This window comes from Oryzias melastigma, unplaced genomic scaffold (genome assembly GCF_002922805.2).
Source record: "Oryzias melastigma strain HK-1 unplaced genomic scaffold, ASM292280v2 sc00483, whole genome shotgun sequence".
NCBI lineage: Eukaryota > Metazoa > Chordata > Actinopteri > Beloniformes > Adrianichthyidae > Oryzias > Oryzias melastigma.
The window spans coordinates 17,937-39,286 of NW_023417077.1; the positions used below are offsets into that span (position 1 = coordinate 17,937).

General features: G+C 42.4%; 2 protein-coding genes across 2 annotated transcripts; one reads left to right on the forward strand and one right to left on the reverse strand.

Moving 5' to 3' along the window:
- Positions 1-1,374: 1,374 nt before the first annotated feature.
- LOC112139567 (glycogen [starch] synthase, liver) lies at positions 1,375-13,287 on the reverse strand (the record flags this gene model as incomplete). The annotated part of the gene is given in 10 exon segments (XM_024262391.2): positions 1,375-1,453; positions 1,542-1,601; positions 2,707-2,813; positions 2,895-3,015; positions 3,124-3,241; positions 3,913-4,057; positions 6,679-6,864; positions 6,939-7,130; positions 10,008-10,189; positions 12,983-13,287. Coding segments are annotated over 10 exon segments (1,314 nt in total), but the record flags the coding sequence as incomplete, so codon positions are not given.
- Positions 13,288-19,943: 6,656 nt separating this feature from the next.
- Positions 19,944-21,042, forward strand: LOC112139569 (transmembrane protein 178B-like). Its single transcript, XM_036211084.1, has 2 exons — positions 19,944-20,182; positions 20,347-21,042. The coding sequence occupies exon 2, from the start codon at positions 20,593-20,595 to the stop codon at positions 21,040-21,042; it is 450 nt and encodes a 149-aa protein (XP_036066977.1). The 5' UTR covers positions 19,944-20,182; positions 20,347-20,592.
- Positions 21,043-21,350: the final 308 nt, after the last annotated feature.

Below are 21,350 nucleotides of genomic sequence, written 5' to 3' on the forward strand. Positions count from 1 at the left end.
CCCATCTACTTCAGGGCAAAGACAGCAGAGTTCAACCAGGACAGCTTACCCATTCCTGCACTCACTCTTAAGAGACAACAAAAAGTCAAAAGTTGACCCTCTAAAGTATGTTTTTTGACTCTGGAGGGAAGCTGGAGTCCCCAGAGAAATAAATACCACTCATGCATGAGAAAAACATCAAAACTCTACACGGAAAAAACAGCCAGAACTCAAACCAGGCCTTCTTATTTTGAAGCAACAGCTAACCACTGTCCAGCCAATCAGCATAAGCCAAACAGTCAAAGAATACAGAACTTGATGGCACTGTGGTGAATGAGCGAGTGCATTGCCATGGCAACCATAAACATGGATTCCGTTGAAGATAGAAGCGGACATAACGAAAGACGGAGAGAAGAGGTCGGGCCTTTGACACGCAGGTTTCAACCAGCAGAGCAACAGATGGGAATTAATGGCAATAACCACAAACGTTGCTGCTTATGTTTGTGTGCATCAACTAAAGGTCACTCCCATTACTTGGAATGAGCAGGTCAGAGCGCACCAACAGGAACAAATGAGGCTGCTGCCAGTGAATTCACCCTAAAAACAGACCGATGGAGGTGTAGGAGCAAGGTGGAGGTGGGGTCAATGGTATAAACATTAAATATATAAAACAAACAACATCCAAGAAAAAAATTGAAAATAATAACAGTGATTCCTGTGATCAGGAGTCTGTTTTAATCACCCTTCATGTGTTAAATCAATAGGTGTAACAAGCACAGAAGTATTGGCGTCTGAACTAATTAGTTAAAGCAAGAATGACCTTTCCATCTGCACTCATGCCCAGTCATCACTATCGACCTGTGGCTGCAGGTGAGTAACGACCTCACACACGCCGCTTCAATTACTTTAGTGTCGTTGCGTGAACTATGAAATTTACACTTTCTCACACACCAAAACTAACTTAAGTTAGTTAGCTAAACGTGCTAAAGTTGAGCAACAAAAGTAGATTTTAGACATCAGGTAATTGAAACAACATGATCATTACAGGAAAAATTACAGTAGTATTTCCTTCTTTCATGTAATTCATCTTCAGTTTGTGTCCCGCTACATCGATGCTACAAACTTTATCCGTCATGTTTTTGTCTGGTCCTGATTCACAACGATTTCAACAAAGAAATTCTCAAAAATGTTATTTTAGTTTTCTTTATATGAGTCCTGGATCATCACAAAAATGCCACAAGAACATGTTAAAAACACTATTTTCATCTCAGTTGGTCTTTAAAACCAGCATTGTTTATTCTCCTGAGGATGATCAAGTCTCATAACTGAACTCAGTGTAAAACCTTTTAAACAGCACATGAAACGGAACAATGATGAGAATAAAGCAAAGTGTACCTGAGTAGCAAAGATGGCTCTCTTCATGATGGTGAAGTCGTCCCGGTCCAGAATGCTGTTCATGTCTGGAATATGTCCTCTGATCATAGATCACATCGATTCAAAATGGAATCAAGGTTTTTGTCAGAGTATTTGACTCCAGGGCTGCATGTGATGCAAACACTTACTTAAGCAGAGCATCATAGAGCTTTTTGCCAAACTTCTCCTTCACAGTATGAGCCGTGTCCCTGCAATACAAACAGATCTATTCAAAGACGATGATTGGATTCATCTGCACTTCACACTTCTACTTTTCAGATAGAGAAGAGCAGGTCCTTCTTCACCATCAGTACTCCAACCTCTATGATACGGTACAGTACTCCAACCTCTATGATACAGTACAGTACTCCAACCATTATGGTATAGTACTCCAACCATTATGATACAGTACTCCAACCACTATGGTACAGTACTCCAACCATTATGGTACAATACTCCAAAAGGATGGTACAGTACTCCAACCATTATGGTACAGTACTCCAACCACTATGGTACAATACTCCAAAAGGATGGTACAGTACTCCAACCACTATGGTACAGTACTCCAACCATTATGGTACAGTACTCAAACCACTATGGTACAGTACTCCAACCATTATGGTACAGTACTCCAACCATTATGGTACAGTACTCCAAAAGGATGGTACAGTACTCCAACCACTATGGTACAGTACTCCAACCATTATGGTACAGTACTCCAACCACTATGGTACAGTACTCCAACCACTATGGTACAGTACTCCAACCCCTATAGTACAGTACTCCAACCGCTATGGTACAGTACTCCAACCATTATGGTACAGTACTCAAACCACTATGGTACAGTACTCCAACCCCTATAGTACAGTACTCCAACCACTATGGTACAGTACTCCAACCATTATGGTACAGTACTCAAACCATTATGGTACAGTACTCCAACCCCTATGGTACAGTACTCCAACCCCTATGGTACAGTACTCCAACCATTATGGTACAGTACTCCAACCATTATGGTACAGTACTCCAAAAGAATGGTACAGTACTCCAAAATGATGGTACAGTACTCCAACCATTATGGTACAGTACTCAAACCACTATGGTACAGTACTCCAACCCCTATGGTACAGTACTCCAACCATTATGGTACAGTACTCCAAAAGGATGGTACAGTACTCAAACCACTATGGCACAGTACTTTAACAGAAACATTTAAAACGTCAGCAGGTCAGTACTTGTTTTTGTGAATACCTGTTTCTATCTCCATCAGTTTTCTCGTCTTGTGATTACAAAGGAAAGGAACTCATACTGTACCAGAGCTGTTTTCTTATTGCTTGGCCCTTTAAGGACTCCACATTGAAGTTGTTGGTTTTAGCTGGCATGATGAAGAAAACTACAACAGTCATGTCATTCCTGTGGACCTGTACGAATCATAAAGGAGAAGCCTTTAATGTGGTTAGCTCAGTTCATAACAGAGATTCTCTTAAACTGAAGGTCGTCACCCGCAGCAGGTAGTTGAGTCTGGAAAGTGACTCGAGGAAAATGTCTGCTCCTTTGTTGGAGAATTCATATCGTCCAGCGATGAAGAAGAAGAGAGTTTTCTCCAAGTTAAAGTCAAGATGACTGCCAGAGTAAAACACAGCGACCCACCCCCACCGGTTAGTCTCAAAACTGAAGTCATGTCTGAACAAAATGAAGTTAAAATCAAAGCAGAGCCTCCATCTCCCTCACCCATAGAAGTGTCCTCTGACAAACTCCTGAATGCGGGTCTTGTTGGTGGAGTGCAGGTTCTGAAACTCGTGCATGGCAGAAAACTTCTTCACATTCAGCCCATTGGGGGTCACGATATCTGAAGGAACATGATACCAACACAGATTATCCATCCATCCGTCCTTTTATATCCATCCATCCATCCATCCATCCATCCATCCATCCATCCATCCATCCATCCATCCTCTGATGGATAACCTTAAGAAGATCCACATATGAATAAATCAAATAAACTTTCATTCTCCAACCCTAAATGTTGACTTTTACTTACATTTGCAGATATTGGGATTTCATAAATCAAACAATCTTAACATTACATCTGTAGCCTTTCACTTATCTAAGGTTAAACCTTTTAAGAACTGCTAATAACCAGGAGCTTCATTTCTATCTGTCTCTACACATGAGAATGTGTAGAGACAGCTGAAAATGTATGAAATCTTAACTTAAATGTTTGTATTAATCAGATAAATCTTTATTTCTAAAATCACTTTTTATACCTGGAAACACAAAGTGGCGTACACCATTATAAATCATTTAGAAGAGGCAGATTCAATTAAAAATAGATTTTTCATAATGTTTAATGGTGTTTTATGGATATTCATCATATTCTAGTATCTCACAGGTTGTTTACTATGTTCCAGAAACATAAAGTATTCATTTGTATCCATTAAATATTTCTAATGGGAGTTAATCTGATAAGTGAATAGCATCGATGAAAACACTGTGGCGGCCATGTTGGGTCATCTCCACCTGGCTTCCTGTGCAGCATGTGATTGGCCTCCACTGCTGTGATCTGGGAGACGGTGGTGAACACGTGCGCACAGTGCACGGCAGCGCGCTCCAAACAGTATCGATGGTAGATCTGCCGCTCTCCCGCCTCCTTGTCAATGTCAAACTGAAACATAAAGAAGTACATTTGAAGATGTGTTTGTGCTTAGCTGAACAGAGAGAGGAAATGAGCGAGAACACGAGGAACACAAACTCTCTCCATCAGAGATGTGTCTCTACCTGATGAGAAACTTTGATTAGGACCTAGATGATTAGAGAACTGCCAAGTCTGAGCTCATTTAGCAGAAGTAGACAATCAAAACTTATACATATTAAGAGTTTTTTCAGTCACATCTGTCTACCTATTTCAACTATTCATTGTGTGATTGCTTAGTAAGCATTCACACTATAGTGGTTCTCCTGCTCCTTCCTTATCGTACGGTTTCGGCACCTAAAAACTCAATCAGTGATTTCAACAATCTAGGGATCAAAATCTTCAGCTCGTTCAGGTCGTTACTGCTTGTATTTTTGGTATTCATAAACTTTATAGTTTTTGAAATATTGAGCAAAATATGCTCCATAGGAAATGAATGAAAGTCTTCAAATTTCAAAATTTTAAGTAGATTGGCAACAAGACTTTAAAAATATTGATGGGATATGTTTTTATCTTTTATAGTAAATCTTTAAAAAATGTAGAGTTTAGCTAATATTTTAGCAACATGCAAACGTTTTTGAATAATTGAGTGTACTGAGAAATTTTAGGCTACTTTGGAGTTTAGCTATGAAGCAACAAGCTAGCTTTTTGTGGCTAATTTGGCATCTACTGAGGTTTTTTGGGTTAGTTTGGAGTTCAGCTCTAATTTTAGAAACTCACTTATTTGTGGAAAATTGGCATGTATTAGGGATTTTGAAGCTTTTTTTTCTACAAATTTTTCATCAATTTAGGTCAACTTCAGCGCTCCTTCATAGCTCTTTAACAAAATTTCCAGTCTTTTAGCAAATGTAACATTTTGCAAATAGCTTTTGTATTTTCAGCAAATTCCTCCAGAAAGCATTCAGCAAAAAGTTTCACAATCTTCAGCAACTACTTTCCCGCCACCACGCCTGGTCTCCTGTGTTTGGGTCCTCCACCACCTCCTCCTGACAGATCCATCACGATTTGAATAAAGAAATAATCAGAAATCCAATTTTAATTTTTTAATATTTGTCCTCCATCATTAAAAACTGCTACAAGAACATGTTAAAACACCAAAAACACAACTTTCATCAAAGGGGGCCTTAATGATGAGGTCATCAGTTTACCCCTCCTGACTAAAACATGCTCTCTGTTTGCTGTACTGTTCTTTTGTCGTTTGTGATAGTGACACTTGGATTGTGAAGCTCCTGTTTTATTTATGCATACTTTAAGACATACTAAACGACAACTTTTTGAAACGGAAAACAACAAAGCTCATTTTCTGTTCTTTCTCCCCGTGTTGACCCCCGCTGTATTTCCCCCCGCACTAATGTGTCAGGACTCAAACCTGGAACAGTCGTCCTCCATGAGGCTCACCTGTCAGTCATTTTGCTAACATGTGAGCAACCTTTCGCTCCTCGTTGCCCTTTCAGACGCCAGAGTGGGACCAATTATGAGAGGTTCGCGGATCCATCTTCATGCAGCGCTAATCACATCTGAGTGAGTAAAAGGCCTGAACCTTTGATTGTGAGAGTTGGTCTGACAGTGTGTGTCATCACACACCTACAAAACCAACACTTTGATCTGTATGTGTGCATTTGGTGGTGGGGGTTGGTTTTCAGGGTTTCACTTAAAACCCTGAAAACCCCTTGTGTGTGTGGTGGTGGTGGGGGGTCAAATGTGGAAGTAGTTTGTGGTCCTCTCACCTAGAGTTTAAGTTTATAAAGAATTCTTCTTAGAACAATCACCTTTGCAAGTTCCAGAGCAGAACCCAGAACAGAACCAACCGTCTTCATCAGCTAATTCAAGCTACGCTGCTGCCCCAAAACACAGACGACATCCCACTGTCCACGCCAAACACTAAAGGACTAAAACGGCCACAAAATCTGCTGCATCCTTTCTTGAAAGCATTAATATATGGAGAAAAAATAGTCTCACTCTGATTTGTGCATTGTGTGTAACTTTGGATTAATGCGTGTACATTTTGTGCATAACTACACACACAAATCTTTAAAAATTATTTGTTTGTTACACACAAACAAAACCACATTAATGCACAAATCTGAGGTAAGACTCTTCACGTCTCCAAGATTCGTCCGTAAGTGATGTGTTTAAATGCTGCTCGAATGCTGGGTCATCAGAGATTTTTTATCAACTACTTTAAATTTAGATTGTGAATATTATCTGGTAAAACTTGACATTTTCCCACTTTCTTAAACAGATATGCCTGATAATTAATATAAAAAGTATGAATATGCGTTTTTAAAGCATTCAACACTACAGTTTCTCTATTTCTTCACCTCAGGACTCGAGCTGGCAGCGTGAGGTTCTCCTCAACACCCAGAGAGTGGACAGAGTAGCCCGCTCCGCTTCTTTGGTATGGAGAAGGAGCTTGTGATTAAAAACATCTGTCAGCTGTAAGATTTAGACAAATGAAGATCATATGTTCGTTCTCCTGGGATGCTTCTCAACTTTCCATGATTGTCTTTAAACTTAAAGAAAAGTGACCAACAACCTTTGAAGTGTGTGTACGTGTGCTGTACTCCAGATGGGGGCGCTCTTCTGACCCTCACCTTGTCCAGGTTGTTGTAGAAGTCCACGCTCCCAGCACACAGGTATCTCCCCAGCAGGGTGGCGTGTGTGGTGAAGATTGTTGCCATGGGAATCTTTCGGGAGCGGGACAGAATGAGGCCGGGGCCAGCCTGCCACTCGTGGAAGTGACTGATGATGTTTTTCTTGTCTTCAAGATGGTTTGTCACCTACAGAGGAGAAGGTAGAGCAGCGTTCAGGTCAGGCAGCCGAAGGACGTGAAGTTAAATGAAGGAAGTCTGACCTCTCTGAAGAACCAGGCGATCAGGGAGCCCAGGATCAGAGAGTCGTTGGCTTCCCGGTCGTGGAACGGCAAGCCGATGTGGCAGGTGTCCCACAGGTCGCCCTTCCAGCGGTCCAGGTTCCAGGCTGCCGAGCCGATGTCGAACAGGATCACAAAGGGGTTTCCCTCGATCAGCCAGCGACCAAAGTGAACCTGCAGAACAACGAGGGTTACAAGAGCAGGGACCTGACATCCCTCAGAGAGCAGATGTTCTGAGAACACTGAACTTTAAGTACTTCGTCTTTCTGTCTGTCTTTCATCTGTTTGTTTGTAATAACAGTAAACCAACCTGATAATTCATGCAGACAAAAGCTGCCGTCTAAAGTGATGGAAGAGTGTGCAATCTGCACAGAAAAGTGGTGTCAAAATCAATCAGAGAGGGGGCCAAATCCAAAACACACACCAGGTAGCAGGACAAGCAAGATAAAGATTTATTGATCACAGTAAAACTAAAGGTTTGAAACTATAAAACTTTTAAAATTTAACTTTTTAAACATAACTATGAACTACATATATTTGCCAAAACAGCTAGCACAATGCTAAAACATAAACTAAACTCAAAATTGGCCCAAAAAAAGTCTAATATTTAAGCATTGGCTAAAATTTGAGCATAGCTCATAAATTAGCCTGAAAAAAATGAAAAAAAAAGTCTAAATTAGTCAAAATCAGCTATCATTGTACTAAATTAACACTCTAAAGTTCATTGTTTGTAAAGTGCACAAAGTTGTTTTTTAAAGATTTGAGGCATTTTCTCATTCATTTTGTATGGGGCATATTTTGCATGAAATTTCAAAATTGACAAAGTTTCTGAATACTAAAAGTAAAAGCAGTAATGTTCTGAACAAGCTGAGGCTTTTGATACCAAGATTGCTGAAATCGTTGAAAGCGTGATTGAGTTTTTACGTGCTAAAAAATGTACGTAAAGGAGCAGGAGAATCACTAAAGTGTGAATGTTTTAAAGCATTCACACAATTAAAAACAGAGTAATATTATTGCAGAATCAACCTATTTAAACCTTAAAATAACTTATAATACTTTACATAAAAATATATTCAGTAACAAAACTACAAACACAGACCAAACTAAGAAACATTAAAAACTAAATCAAATGACTTATCATTTTAGATTACTCCAAAAATATTTGTAAAAAAAAAAAAACAACAGTAAAAATGTTCCCAGAATTCCTATACATATGGAGATTTCCAGCTCAAAGCTTTATATTAGAGTGACAGAATTGTTAGGAGGCATCAATGAAGAAAACAAAAACCTTCAGATGTGACGTTCAGCCTCTGGACTCACAGTTATTCTTGGTTTTTGTCTGAGGTTTCTCCAATCTGTGGGCTCCATCTAGTGGGAGACTGGCTGTCTTAAAGAAACATTCTCACACTGCTGGTGTCCACAACTCTTAGAGAATGTTGGACACACCTGATCCTCCATGATCACACCATGCTGGTCACGCCGCTGTGGTTACCCCATCATTTTAGGGGTTGGGGGCAAAGCTGTCTTTAACGGATCTCCGTTTATCAGCGCTGAGACAAAACCATCTGACATTTACAGAATGTCCAGGTGATGAACATCATCAGCTTTATCTCAAAAACATCACACATTATCACTTCCTCTACATTTGTTCTCTGATGCCTTTTAGTCAACAGACTTTTCCTGTCAAATCAATCGATCATCTGTCTTTCTCAGCTTGCACTTCACCTTAAGTTGCAGAACCATGGAGAGAAAATAGTATCACCACGAATTGTGCGTGTGTAATTGTTGATTTGTGCGCAACTTTGGATTTGTGTGTAACTTTAGGGTTTTGTTTGCGTAACTTTAGATTAGTGTGAGTGTAACTTTGGATTTCTACGAGCGTTAATTTTAATTTATGTGTGACTTTGGATTTTTGTGTAACTTTGGATTTATGTGTAACTTTAGAGTTTTGTTTGTGTAATTTTAGATTAGTGTGTGTGTGACTTTGGATTTGTGCATTCGTAATTTGGGATTTTTGCGTAACTTTGGATTTGTGCGTAGTTTTAGATTTGTTTGTTCGAAACTTTAGATTTGTGTGTGCGTAACTTTGAATTTGTGTTTGTATAACTTTAGATTTATGCGTAACTTTGGATTTGTGCGTAACTTTGGATTTGTGTGTAGATAATTCTTGATTTGTGCGTAACTATCTTTAGATTTTTGCGTAACTTTAAATTTCTGAGTAAATTTGGATTTGTGCGTAACGTTAGATAGTAAATGAGTAACAAATTGAGAATTACACACTCATCTCGGTGATACTATTTTCTCTCCATACAGAACTGCCTGAACTAAAGATGAACTTTAAACCATCAGCTGTGATTGGATGTTTTGGTTCTATTTGAGCATTTCGCTCTCATCTCTCTAGAGCTCATACTATCTTATGATCCCAATAACCTTGAGATTCTTTTTCCTATTTTAAATATTATTTTTATATTTTTCCTTGTTCAGTATTCTATAAAACACTTCAAACCATTTCTAGAACATCTACCAGGATCTGTTGATGGATTCATTCCTGATCCATGTGAATGTGTGAATGTGTGAATGGGTCTGTGACTGTGAAGCGCTTTGGGCCCTCGATGGAGAGTAGAAAGCGCTATACAAGTATACGCCATTTATGGAATTTACCATACGCCATCCTGGTCACTCCCAAAGACAACCTTAGCATCTTCATCTCTGCTTCCTCCAGCTCTGAATCAGAGTCTAAACCAACAACATGGCTGCTCTCACCACAGTTTATACACTTTTTTTAAATTCCTAATGAATATCTTCGGTCACACCTGAAACCTTCCTCCACCTGTTCCAACCTGCTTGCAGACGCCTCTTCACCAGACTATTTGTTGTTCTGGACTGTTGACCCTACGATCTTAAAGTCCTCTGCTCCCTAACCTCACCATCCACCCTCACCATCCACTTCAGATCCACTCAAATCCTGCAAGTTCATTGAAAATCTCTGAATGCTCAAAGCTGATTTTTCCAGAGTTCCACTGACTCTGGATCCTCTCTATGTGCACACACCTGGCAGCCGTTGTGGATGAGGGCGTCCATGGCCTTGCGGATGGCAGCGTTGGGGGGCTCACAGCCCTCCACCTGCGTTTTGAAGTTGTGCTCAAAGTACGGCCCCATCATGTAATAGTTTTCCCCCCATTCGTCCACCGTGACCTTGGCCTTGGACTGAATGACAGTGTAGATCCCCCCAACTGTGGACACAAAAACACACATATGAATACAAACACACACCAGCAGAAGAGCTGTCAATACAAACCTGATTTTGTTTTGCTAGAGAACACGTGCACACATGTGCATTTGTGTGAGTTTTCCACAGCATTTGTTGACATAAACACTCAAACACGGGTGACAGACGTCAGAGAGATGATACGAACCAGAGAGTGTTTATGTAAGAGGTGGAAGCAGACTCTGATACACACAGGTGCACAGTGATCACACTGTCCACAGCAGAATCACAGATAGGTGGATTCAATGCAAATGTTTGATGAACTTCTTCAGAAAGAAAAGCCCGCCTTGTCCCCTCTCAAAAACCGTACTCCTCCATCACCTCCACTTCTTCTCTGGTGATAGGAAGTGTTTGACAAATGCAGGACCTCATAACAACCACAATCACTGTCTTGTTCACAAGAAGATATCTGTCCTTCCAGTTTTACCAAGGTGGACAGCCAAGTGTCTGTCTGCCCAGATATCTCCACATTTCAAGTGTCAAAGGTCAAACCACTTCCTGCTCTCCGCCTGGTTCATTGATTGGTTCGTAGATGTCCTGCCTACATATTCACATTTCTCTGGTCCTGCCACAGCGGCCGAAGTTTGTAATATTTAGTGGATGGGGAGAGTGATGGTCCTGAGGAACAGTCGTGGTTTGTGGCTCTTTCCATCATTGCAAGATCATTGTAGTTCCTCTGTTCTAGTCTGCAGTCTATGTTAAGCCTAAGATCCACTTTCTGACCTTTGCAGGTCTATGATCAGATTTGAATTTCCCAATTCTAGTCAAGACGCTCTGTTTCCACAAACATTCCCATACAGATCCCATATTCCTTTTCTGACTGCAATCTCCTTGTCTGATCATGGACGTTCTCCAAGTCAGAAGCCCCTCATCCTGGTTGATAAAATCTACTATGTTGAGAAGTTTATACAGTTCAAGTGACAGGAAAGACCCTTTCCCTTTCATTTCTGAGTGTCGTTCCAGTTTTTCCTCACAGGAACACTACAGGAAACAACAATGGTAAAACTGAAGTGAGGCAGATGCTAAGAACCCTACAGATGTTTATACTGAGCTGATTCAAATTTGGGACAGTAAAAACCTTTCATTAAATAGGACGGATGTCCCAACAATAAAAGAAAAATATGGAGAAGTTTGAAGTACTATTATTCCTACACACCATGCTAACACTGATAGAAGAGAATCACAAACAGAATATGTAATAATAATTGTTCCAACTGACCGATGTGGGTCTATTTTTCCAACACCATTGATGCTTGGTTAAGGGAACCCTCAGCGTCACTTTTTGACGTTTTGGGTGTCCCTAACTCGTCATTTTTTTTTTACATGCTGGCTGTTCCCATTAAATCCCGGGACCCAAACCTCCAAGCTGCGAACCAGAACTGGTCAAGTAATGGGACTCAGAATGCACCAGTACCCTAACCCAGAACTGGTACCCTAATCCGGTCCAGTACCAAGTTCGGGCCTGATTCGCGTCAGATACCGCGTCTGGTACCTCATCTGGTACCGCATCTGGTACCAGATTGGGTACAATAAATTGTCTTCAGTACTGCGGAACCTTGATTTTACGAACAGCCAGCATGTAAAAAAACGACCTAGGCCGTTAGGATCTGTTTCTGCTGCCTGTCCCTTTGCTCCTCCTCCCACACAGGTGCAGGTGTTTTCCTATCAGAGGAGAGGGATAAAAGATCTGCCGTAGACGTGCTTAGGAGGGGAGGGAGACTTTTGTTTAGCGGCTTCCTGTCGGGTCAGCTCCGTCACCGAAGCGTAGAGTCTTCTCTGGCATACTGCATATTAAAATTACCTCAAGAAGTAAAACCGATTTTGTCTCCCCGTTTATTTGTTACTGTCTTTGTAACAAATTGGGGGCTTGTCCGGGACATCTTGCAGAATTATTTTTGAGGTGGAGATTCATTTTCTTGAAACCCTTAAAAACTCATCTAGAGCACTGACATCATTCAGGATCTCAGATGCACCAAGATGAAGAGAAGAAAAATAAGTCGCATAGAATGAAGAAATGATTGTACTCATTGAGGACAATTAGACGTTCTAAATGGTTGTTGAACATGCATCACATTTCCGGTGTGAATAGCAGGACAGAGACCCCTGTATGATTCAGCCGGTTTCAAAAAGATCTGTAGAAAGATGAGAGACTCTTGTGACGGTCCTGAGAAGTTCTTTTACTTCAAACATAACCAAGGAGAGGCACCAGAAAAGCAGGACTCAAACCTGCTGAGGTCTGCACAACCACCAATCCTGCTGTGATGCTGACCTGCAGAACATCCACAAAACAACCCTTTCCTGGATCTATGGTTGACACACACCCCCTCCCTGCTCCACAGTAGGTGAGCGAGGGAGTTGGGGTTGAAGCAGAACCTCTCATGTTACTGTAGATGTTTTTTTTTTTTTTTTTACTGTAGGTTGATAATCTTGAGATTAATTTCCAGATTATTCCAGCTCATCCTCCAAGGGGCAATGACTCCCTGTTTGTTCCAGGGTTATGGGGAGGGGGGCAGAGGCTTATCTGCTGCTTAATGTTTAACTCTGCTGGGGGAGCATTCCTGTGTTTACTTTTGGAGAAAGGGTCAGCTTTCAGTGAGATGTGAAACATGAAAAGTGAAAAACTTCATACAAACTGGATTGCTGCTGAAAATTTCTTCTTTCCACTCTGAGGTTAAGATAAAGAAATGTGCTACAGGTGTCTTCAAAACAGGATGGAGTTTGTGGTTTGATGCGGAGCAGGTGCAGGAAAGGGACTCACCTTTGTTGGCTACCTCCCAGGCCACCTCGAAGAGCAGCAGGTCCTCCACAGGCAGCTGGTCCTCCTCCCAGGCCGGCAGCACCCCGCTCAGGGAGGTCATGGACAGCGAGCGCGACAGCGGCATCTCTCCCGTGTTTGAGGAGCAAAGAAGAAATCCCTCCTGAGGAGAAGGTCTTCACAGTCCAGAGCTCAGCGGGGACGGTGTTCACTGCAGGACCAGATAAACAGCAGTCGTGGAGGGAGGGGGGGCGTTCAGCTCACTCAGATGTGGAGGTGAAAGGTTTGCTGCGTGATCAGCTCAGTGTGGTTGTGAAACTCAGATGGAGACCTGCTTCAGTGTTCTTTGAAACATCTGCAGATGATAGAAAAAGAAGCAGATGATCAGGATCTACTATGAAATAAAGACTGTAGTTTCCCACTGACTTTTAAGGGCCTACATTATGAAATTAAACTTTGTTGAGCTTGTGAGTGCATTAAAATGCTAATTTCTCACAATATACAACCCAAAAACAATGTTTTGATTCTTTCACTTTGAGGACCGATCCAGAAACCAGACCAGGCAGCACAACCTCCCCTCACTAAAGTTACCTGTCATGCTGAGGAGTTCTCATTCATTCAGATGAGATTTTCTTTAAGACTTTAAGATAAACTAAAGTCTGAAAGGTAAATTAAGAGCTTCTCCACAATCTTCCTGTTAGTCTCACACTTTGATCTTCCCTATCTTGTGGCCAAGACCCCAAGATACGTAAACTCCTTGATCTGTAGCAGGAGCTCTACACTCATTACAAGAGAACTTTCTTTCTCTGGTCAAGAACCATGGCCTCAAGTGTGGCAGAGGTGATCTTTCCAGCCACTCCACACTGGACCCCTACGGGAAGAGGCCCAGCTACAAGGCCTTCCCTAATAGCCCCAAAACTAGGCCTGGCTCCAGAGTTGGGACAAGAAAACAAAAGTGAATCTTGGTGTTTTGTGAAGTTCTGAACCGCTCTTAGTCTGACCCGCCACAGAGGACCTGCTGTCTGTCGTTGAAAACCCCACTAGGGCTATCAACCACAGACAGCTTAGCTCCTCGGATCAGTCGGGCACGCAAACCCCTCCACCACGGTAAGGTGGTAGTTATCAGAGGGGATTTTTTTCTCTACCATTCTAGAGTTGCGCATAGTGAGAGGCGGTGGGCCGGTGAGTACTCGTGAGCCCCCAGCTCAGCCACCAATTGTTGGAGTTTGCCCCGGTGGATGTGAGGGGCATGTCCCTTTGCCTTTGGGTGGGGGGGTGGGTCTTTTACTGTGGTTTTGGCTTACAAGCAGAACAACAGTTCAGAGTACCTGACCTTCTTGGTGGCCCTCGGAGGGCTAGCAGAAATTGCCCCAGTAGGATACTCCATTGTCCTCCTGGGGGACTTCACTGTCCATGTGGGTATTTGGTTCTGTTCATGACCTTTATTGATAGAATTTCCAGGCAGCTGGAGGGGGTCTGGTTTGGAGACCACAGGATTTCCTATTTGCTCTTTACAGATGATGTCCTGTTGGCTTCATTGTGCCAGGATCTCCAGCATGCATGGGGTGGTTTGTGGCCGATTGTGAAGCGGCCGGGATGAAGGTCAGTAGCGCTAAGTCTGAGGCCATAGTTCTTAAATGCAGAAAGTGCTTCTGTCCCAGGTGGTTGGAGTCTTGTTCATAGACAAGGGAAGACTGGACCTTGAGATCGACAGGTGGATTGGAGCGGTTGTCATGACTGTGCTCCTCCCTCATCTATGCTGTCTGTGGGGGAGCTAATCAGGTGATTAGCATATGTTGGAATATAACTTCCCAGACCTCAATTTCAACACACAGTGTCAGAAAGGCTAGCCTGGCTTTAGCTGTGAGCCACACAACACCTTTTGAAAAGTTGATTGAATGGACAGGAAAAATTGGTCTGTTGGTGCTATGACTGTGGGCATAACAATAACCCCACCAGGTAGTGAGGTGTTGCCTGGTTCCAACACTAGATTATACAAATCCTACCAAACTTTTACAAAAATGCTATTAAACTTATACACACATAGTATCATACTCCTACATACTAAATATACTCTAACATAGACAATGCTAAAATACATTTGCACATTTGATCATACTCAAATGTGCAAATGTGCATAACCACATTTGATCATACGCACAGGACAAAAGATATTTGTTGTTGGAAAACTGGTCAAAAAGTCTGAATAACTGAAAGTTTAGCTTTAGTCTGCAGCGTCAGACAGGAACTGCTTCCTGATCGCCTTTGTATGCCAGACAGTTCTTCCTGTACATGTGAGCTTCACCAACAATAGAAGGTGACGTCTATTTCGCAAACATATATTTAAAATATGAACAGAATGAGTTTTATTTTAACAAACAGATGTTTAAAGAGTGAAATGGTCTGAACTTCTCTGAGAAACTGTTGGATTGAGAAGAGAAATCAGAGTTTCAGCAACAGCGCCATATAAGATCCTCCACTGGAGGTCACCAGTTCTCTTTTTGAAGAGCAGCTCTCCATTGAGGACTAACATCTCAGTCAGTTTCTGCTGTGCAGGCTGCCTCTGTTCTTTACCTTCACTCAGTTTTTTGTTTTTCTATTTCCACAGTGAAGAGTTAGACTACTGAAGATTGCAGCAGAGGAGAGCTTTGAGATCAGGGCTCAACACTACATTTCTGGGAAGGGATCAACAATTTCCTACAGGAATCCTCAAGGAGTCTCTACTTTTTCTATTCCAGTTTGTCTCCTTAGAGTTTCTGAGCCACCCTGCAGACCAGATATCCAGAGAAGCAGACAGGAGGTGGACGTCCAGCAGATCTGAATTCCCTTCAGACAGAAGTTGTTGCCAGGTCAGAACTCCAGAACTGCAGTTTACTTGAAGTCCAGGCATTAAAATATGTGGAATCACAAATTGTGTGCACCGTCTACTAACTGGTTCACACAAGAAACTAGTTTTTCTTCTATTTAAATTTTTTTAAGCTTTTTTTTTTTTTTCCTTACTTGATAGTAACTGGTGTGCATCAAAAAATAGCAGCTGGTGTGCACCAGTTGCTATTTGGTGCAGACAAGAGACAGTTTTTTTTTTTAACTTTGATTTTCTCTAAACTTTGATTATATTTTTTCTTTTTACATAGATAGTAACTGAAATGGTAACTGGTGCGCACCAGCAACTATCTGGTGAGCACAAGAAGATAGTTTTTTTTTTTTTTTACTTCGTTTTATTTTCTTAATTTAATAGTAACTGGTGTGCACTAAAAATAGTAACTGGTGCGCACAAAATATACTGTTTTTCTTTTTTTACTTTGATTTTTTTTTTTTTAGCTTTGATTTTTTTGTCCTTGATGGTGGCTGATGTGCACCAAAAATAGTAACTGGTGTGCACAAGAAACAAGTATTTTTTAATTATTATTATTATTTTTTTCATGATGTACCTTTCAGTTCTCCATTTTTTGTTTTTATTTTAACGTGTACAATTCTGTTTTTTGTTTTAGATCTAGTGCAGAGATTTGTATTTTTAGAACATTTTTAACATTTAAAATGATTTTTTCAATGTATTATTTAGTCTTACAGACAAATATTTAAGTTTAGACGGAATTCTTTATTTATTTTCTAATATTTCATGATTACATTTGACTTTTAGATCTTTTAGCATACAAGACTTTTATTTCTAATCCTTTCAGCCTGAAGATGCAACAACTTAGCTTTTTTTTCCATAGACATGCATAGTGCAACATACAGTGTAATGTATGGTGTGACTGTAAGAGCAGTTGTGCTGACAGGAGAAAGAAGATTTTAGGAGACGTTTTAAGTAAAGCAAAGCAAAGCAGGACATGAAATAATCTTGTGACTTCATCATAGGGAGCGCTCACCACTTCAAACTCACGTGGGACTGAGAGAAATGGTCCATACTTCCAAACAATGCTACCTGTGAGACACGCCCCCTTAGCCTAGAGCTGGGGTGTAACAGGTGGCATCACTAAAGTGAGGTGAGCAGGTGCTCCTGCATCTTCTTTACCTGAAGCAGACGGAGGGGGGGCTCATGAGGAAGCTCACAGGTGACAGAAAGCACGCCGTGCGCATGGGCAGGTCAGTTTCAGCTCTTTAAATCTTCATGAGCAACAGCGTTCGCAGTTGTTTACTTTTTCATTTAAGTTTCATGTGGAGGTCTGGGTCAAGTTTCACGTCTTCAAGTAGAGGTTTCTGTGAGTCCAGAACAGGGCCTGACAGGTTCTGGGTCAAATCAGGGAAGGACTCAGATGTTTTATGCTCTCAGCAGAGTTCTACAGCTGCTTCATCTAGTATTTTTGTTGTGACCCATGTTTTGGTTACTTTATTTATTAATGTAAGTTTCTTCACCAAGCCTGGTCTCCTGCATTTGGGTTCTCCACCACTTCCTGACAGATTGACCTGACCACCTTGGACCCAGTAGGAGAACTTTTGGTCACGCCACACCAGACGGGTTTTCCTCCAGCCATATTCATGTTCTGTCAAACCACAATAACCTAATCTGTTCCAGAAGGAGACTGTCAGGGCCATCCCTCAAGTTTCATGTTCCTGTGGAGGATCACCTCCTCTTCATGCTTCCTGTCCCTGGGGGTAGTTGCCAGGACTTCGTGCCCGTTCCCGAGGAAGGGTTCTAATACCCCTTACATCCGTCTGCCTGCAGGAGCCCTGTTTTCTACACTTTTATTTTGCTTTTTTCGTCCCCTCCTCTCAGATGTTTGGGCATCTGGGATCTGGCCTTTTAGGGAGGGTTACTGTGTAACGTTGACAGTATGCCACTATAATCAAACATTGGAGTCATGAACTATAACTAATCAATATGGCACACATATCATGGATGTGTGTCTGACATTCTCAGCATCTGCTGCGCTGCATCTCCATGACAACAGGCTTGTTGTTTACATGTGAAGCCGGAAGAACTTTCTGACATTTTGAGACCTAACTCTTTAACACCTGACACTTCAGCACAACATCTTTAACACACTGTACCTCTTGAACCGTTCCTTGTAGTCTTCTTCTTCTTTCACTTTCGGCTTATCCCTTTCGGGGTCGCCACAGCGTAACAGCACCCACTGTTTCGCATCAGTGATTTGGCAGAGTTTTTACGCCGGATGCCCTTCCTGACACAGTTAGGCAGCAGCGTCAAGGGTCTTGCCTAAGGACCCAATGTGGGAGGGGATCAGTGGACAACCCTGGGAATCGAACCCAGGGCTTCTGCGTGTCAGCCCTTCACCTAGCCCAATGAGTCACCCAGCCGCTCTTGAACCGTTCTTTGTAGTAACTTGCAGAAACTATTCTCACTGCTTTTTTCTGTAGAAAATTGAATAGACATATTTCTTACACGCGTTTCCCCAAATTTCAGTGCAATCATTCATATGTGGAACAATCAGTGAGTTATATAACAAACAGAGCGCTTTAATGTCCAACAGTGATTTCACTCTGTGAAGAACAGTCATTGTTTTTGCCAACTTAGATTTAATATTCGTAATATGAGATCTTCAAGTGAAACTTTCATCAATGATAACACACAAAAACTTAACTTCTTTTACTCTGTCAATATTATTACCGTCTATTTGAAATGAAATGTTCTGATCTTTCTTCCTGTTGCTGAATACCATAAATGATGTTTTTTCACAGTTCAGTGATCATTTATTTGCATTAAAACATTTTCTCTGATTGGATTATTTATTTCATGTGCTCTAAATTGTCATCTACATAGTAAAGGCTTGTGTCATCAGCAAATAGGATACATTTTAGCCTATTAGACACATTTCCAATGTCATTCAAATAAAGATTGAACAGCTTTGGTCTGAGAACTGACCCCTGGGGTACCCCACATTTTACACCACGACAATTTGATGTTCTGTTATTTATTTGTACATATTGTTGTCTATTTTTTAGGTAACACCCACTGAAGGGCTGTCCCTCTAATAACGTATTTATGGAGTTTGCTAAGTAAAATGCTGTGATTTATCGTGTCGAATGCTTTTTTTAAATCAATAGATATGCTAATGAGGTGTTTCGTGTTGTCTATTGCCGTGGACATTTCTTCTGTTAGCTCAATCAAAGCCGTAGAAGTTGAACAGTTTGCCCTGAACTCATATTGACTACCATCTAAAATATTTTCCTTATTGATGAATCTATCTAGTCTTGCAGCAAATAGTTTTTCTAATATTTTTGAAATTTGTGTTAGTAATGCTATTGGCCTGTATAGTGAAAGAGTGTTTATCTCCTGTTTTGTGAGGTGGTATTACCTTTGCTAGTTTCATCTTGTTTGGAAAAATTCCTGTTGTAAATGACAAGTTGCATGTATAAGTAAATGGGTGAATAATATATTCCATAATTTCCTTTACTAATCCGACATCCAGATTATCAGTGTCTGTTGATCTTTTATTAACACAATTTTTTAATTATGTTTATCTACTAGTTCTAAAAATATGCTATTGATATTACTATTTATTCCAGCAGCCGTATCACTAACCAATGCAGCAAGGATATTGTTTGCCAGGTTTGGGCCTAAATTTACTAAATAACTTTAAAGTTATCTGCTTCTTTTGTTTGTTTTAGGCTATTTTGGAGTTAAGCTAATATTCCAGTTGAATGTTAGCTGTTTTGGCTAAATTAGGCTTTTTCAAAAGTTTTTAGGCTGTTGTGGAGTTAGGCTAATACATACGTGCTAGTTGTTTTGGCTAACCTAAGTTTTTTAGGCTAATTTAGCATTTAGATCATATTTTAACTGGCTATCAACTTCAGCATTTTCCGCGGCCAAATTCAGCTTACAGCATTCACACTATTATGACAGGTAATGCTATATATTGTTCATAATTATGTTAAAAACTTACACTTTTAAAAATGTAGTTTTAGAGTGTTCAATAAATGTTTATCCTGTTTGGATTAAGGTGTGTTTGGAGTTTGTCCCCTGTGTGATTGAGTTTGGCCCCGTGAGTTAAAATCGTCCTTTTCTGTTTCTGTTGAGTTTCCTGTGAATCAGATTTGGTGACTCAGTATTTACTATTTGTAACGGGATTACATTCCGTCTAACGGGCTGCAGCTTCGGCGCAGGCGCAGGCGGCTCCGCAGCAGCTGCCGTCACCTCCTCCTCCTCCTCCTCCTCCTCCTGCTCCTCCTGCTCCTCCTGCTGCTCCTCAGAGGCGCCGCGTTACTGACTCCACTGCTGGATCCTGGTCTCCGTGGACTCAGGTAGGAGGACGTTCTGCGGGGCTGCAGAGCTGAAGCTCATATGTTCCGCTTCTGCAGCCTCCATCATCCATCAGAGGGGGTGGGGGGTGCAGAACAGCTGTGCGCTCGTGCGCAGACTCGATTGCGTGCTCGTGTGTAACGTGCGTGTCGGTGTCGCCCTGCAGACTGATGGATCGCAGCTGAGATAACGTCCTCTCCGTCTCCGCCGAGCTGCTGCAGCGCCGCGCGCGCGCGGGAACGACGTGGGCTCTCTGCAGCCGAAGACTAGAGGAATTCACCCCCCACCTCACCCCCCTCCTGCCTCCTCATCTGCTCGCCCACCATGGTCCCACTGCTGCCCCCCAGGAAGGATGTGAGCTGAAGGAGCTGTCCGTCCGTCGTGGTGCTGACGCGGCCGTGACAGCGCGAGCATGGCCGCCGGGAAGCTTCTGCTCTACGCCGGGCTGTCTTTGTCTCTGTGCGCCTTGGGCATGCTGGCCGTGGCGATGTGCTCCGACCACTGGTACGAGACCGACGCCAGGAGGTACCGGGAGCGGTGCCGAAGCTTTTCCAGCCGCCGCAAGGACCCGGGCTTCATCTACATCCCCAACATCAGCCTGCCGCTGCGGGCCAGCCAGAGCGGCGCGCCGCGCTGGGAGGAGCGGCTGCTGCCCGCGCGGAGCCGCCGCCAGCTGTTCGCCATGAGCGCCGCGGACGAGTGCAGCCGGCACCACAACTCCACCAACATGGGGCTGTGGAGGCGCTGCCACCGGGCCGGCTTCGACCACGAGACGGAGGAGCTCATCAGGAAAGGTAAGGCGCGAGGCCGCCGATGCACGCGCCGCGTCACGCGCTCCACCGCGGCCGATGCGCTCTGGTGACCAAAGGGCGAACAAGGGCACGGGGCGCTGCTTCTGTGTCCGGACCGGACGATCGGTGCGTGACGCCTTTAAGTCCAATGACGTCATCACCAATTAACGGAGCTGAAATGTGAGCATGCATGCGCCTCGTGCACAGGTCACGGATACTGAGAACTCTGTACATCCTGTGGATGTGACACGAGGTTCGGAATCAGAGATGATCCACTTCTGCAGAGAAACCGAAGAGGATCGAGCTGGAATTCCAGCACAGCAGTCATGGTTTTCCTCTGGAGGGGGCTGCAGAGGGGGGGTAGACACCCCGCTGTCAT

What these genes read in the sequence shown, in the direction of transcription:
- LOC112139569 (XM_036211084.1), top strand. Translation starts at nt 20,593, where the DNA reads ATGGCCGCCGGGAAGCTTCTGCTCTACGCCGGGCTGTCTTTGTCTCTG.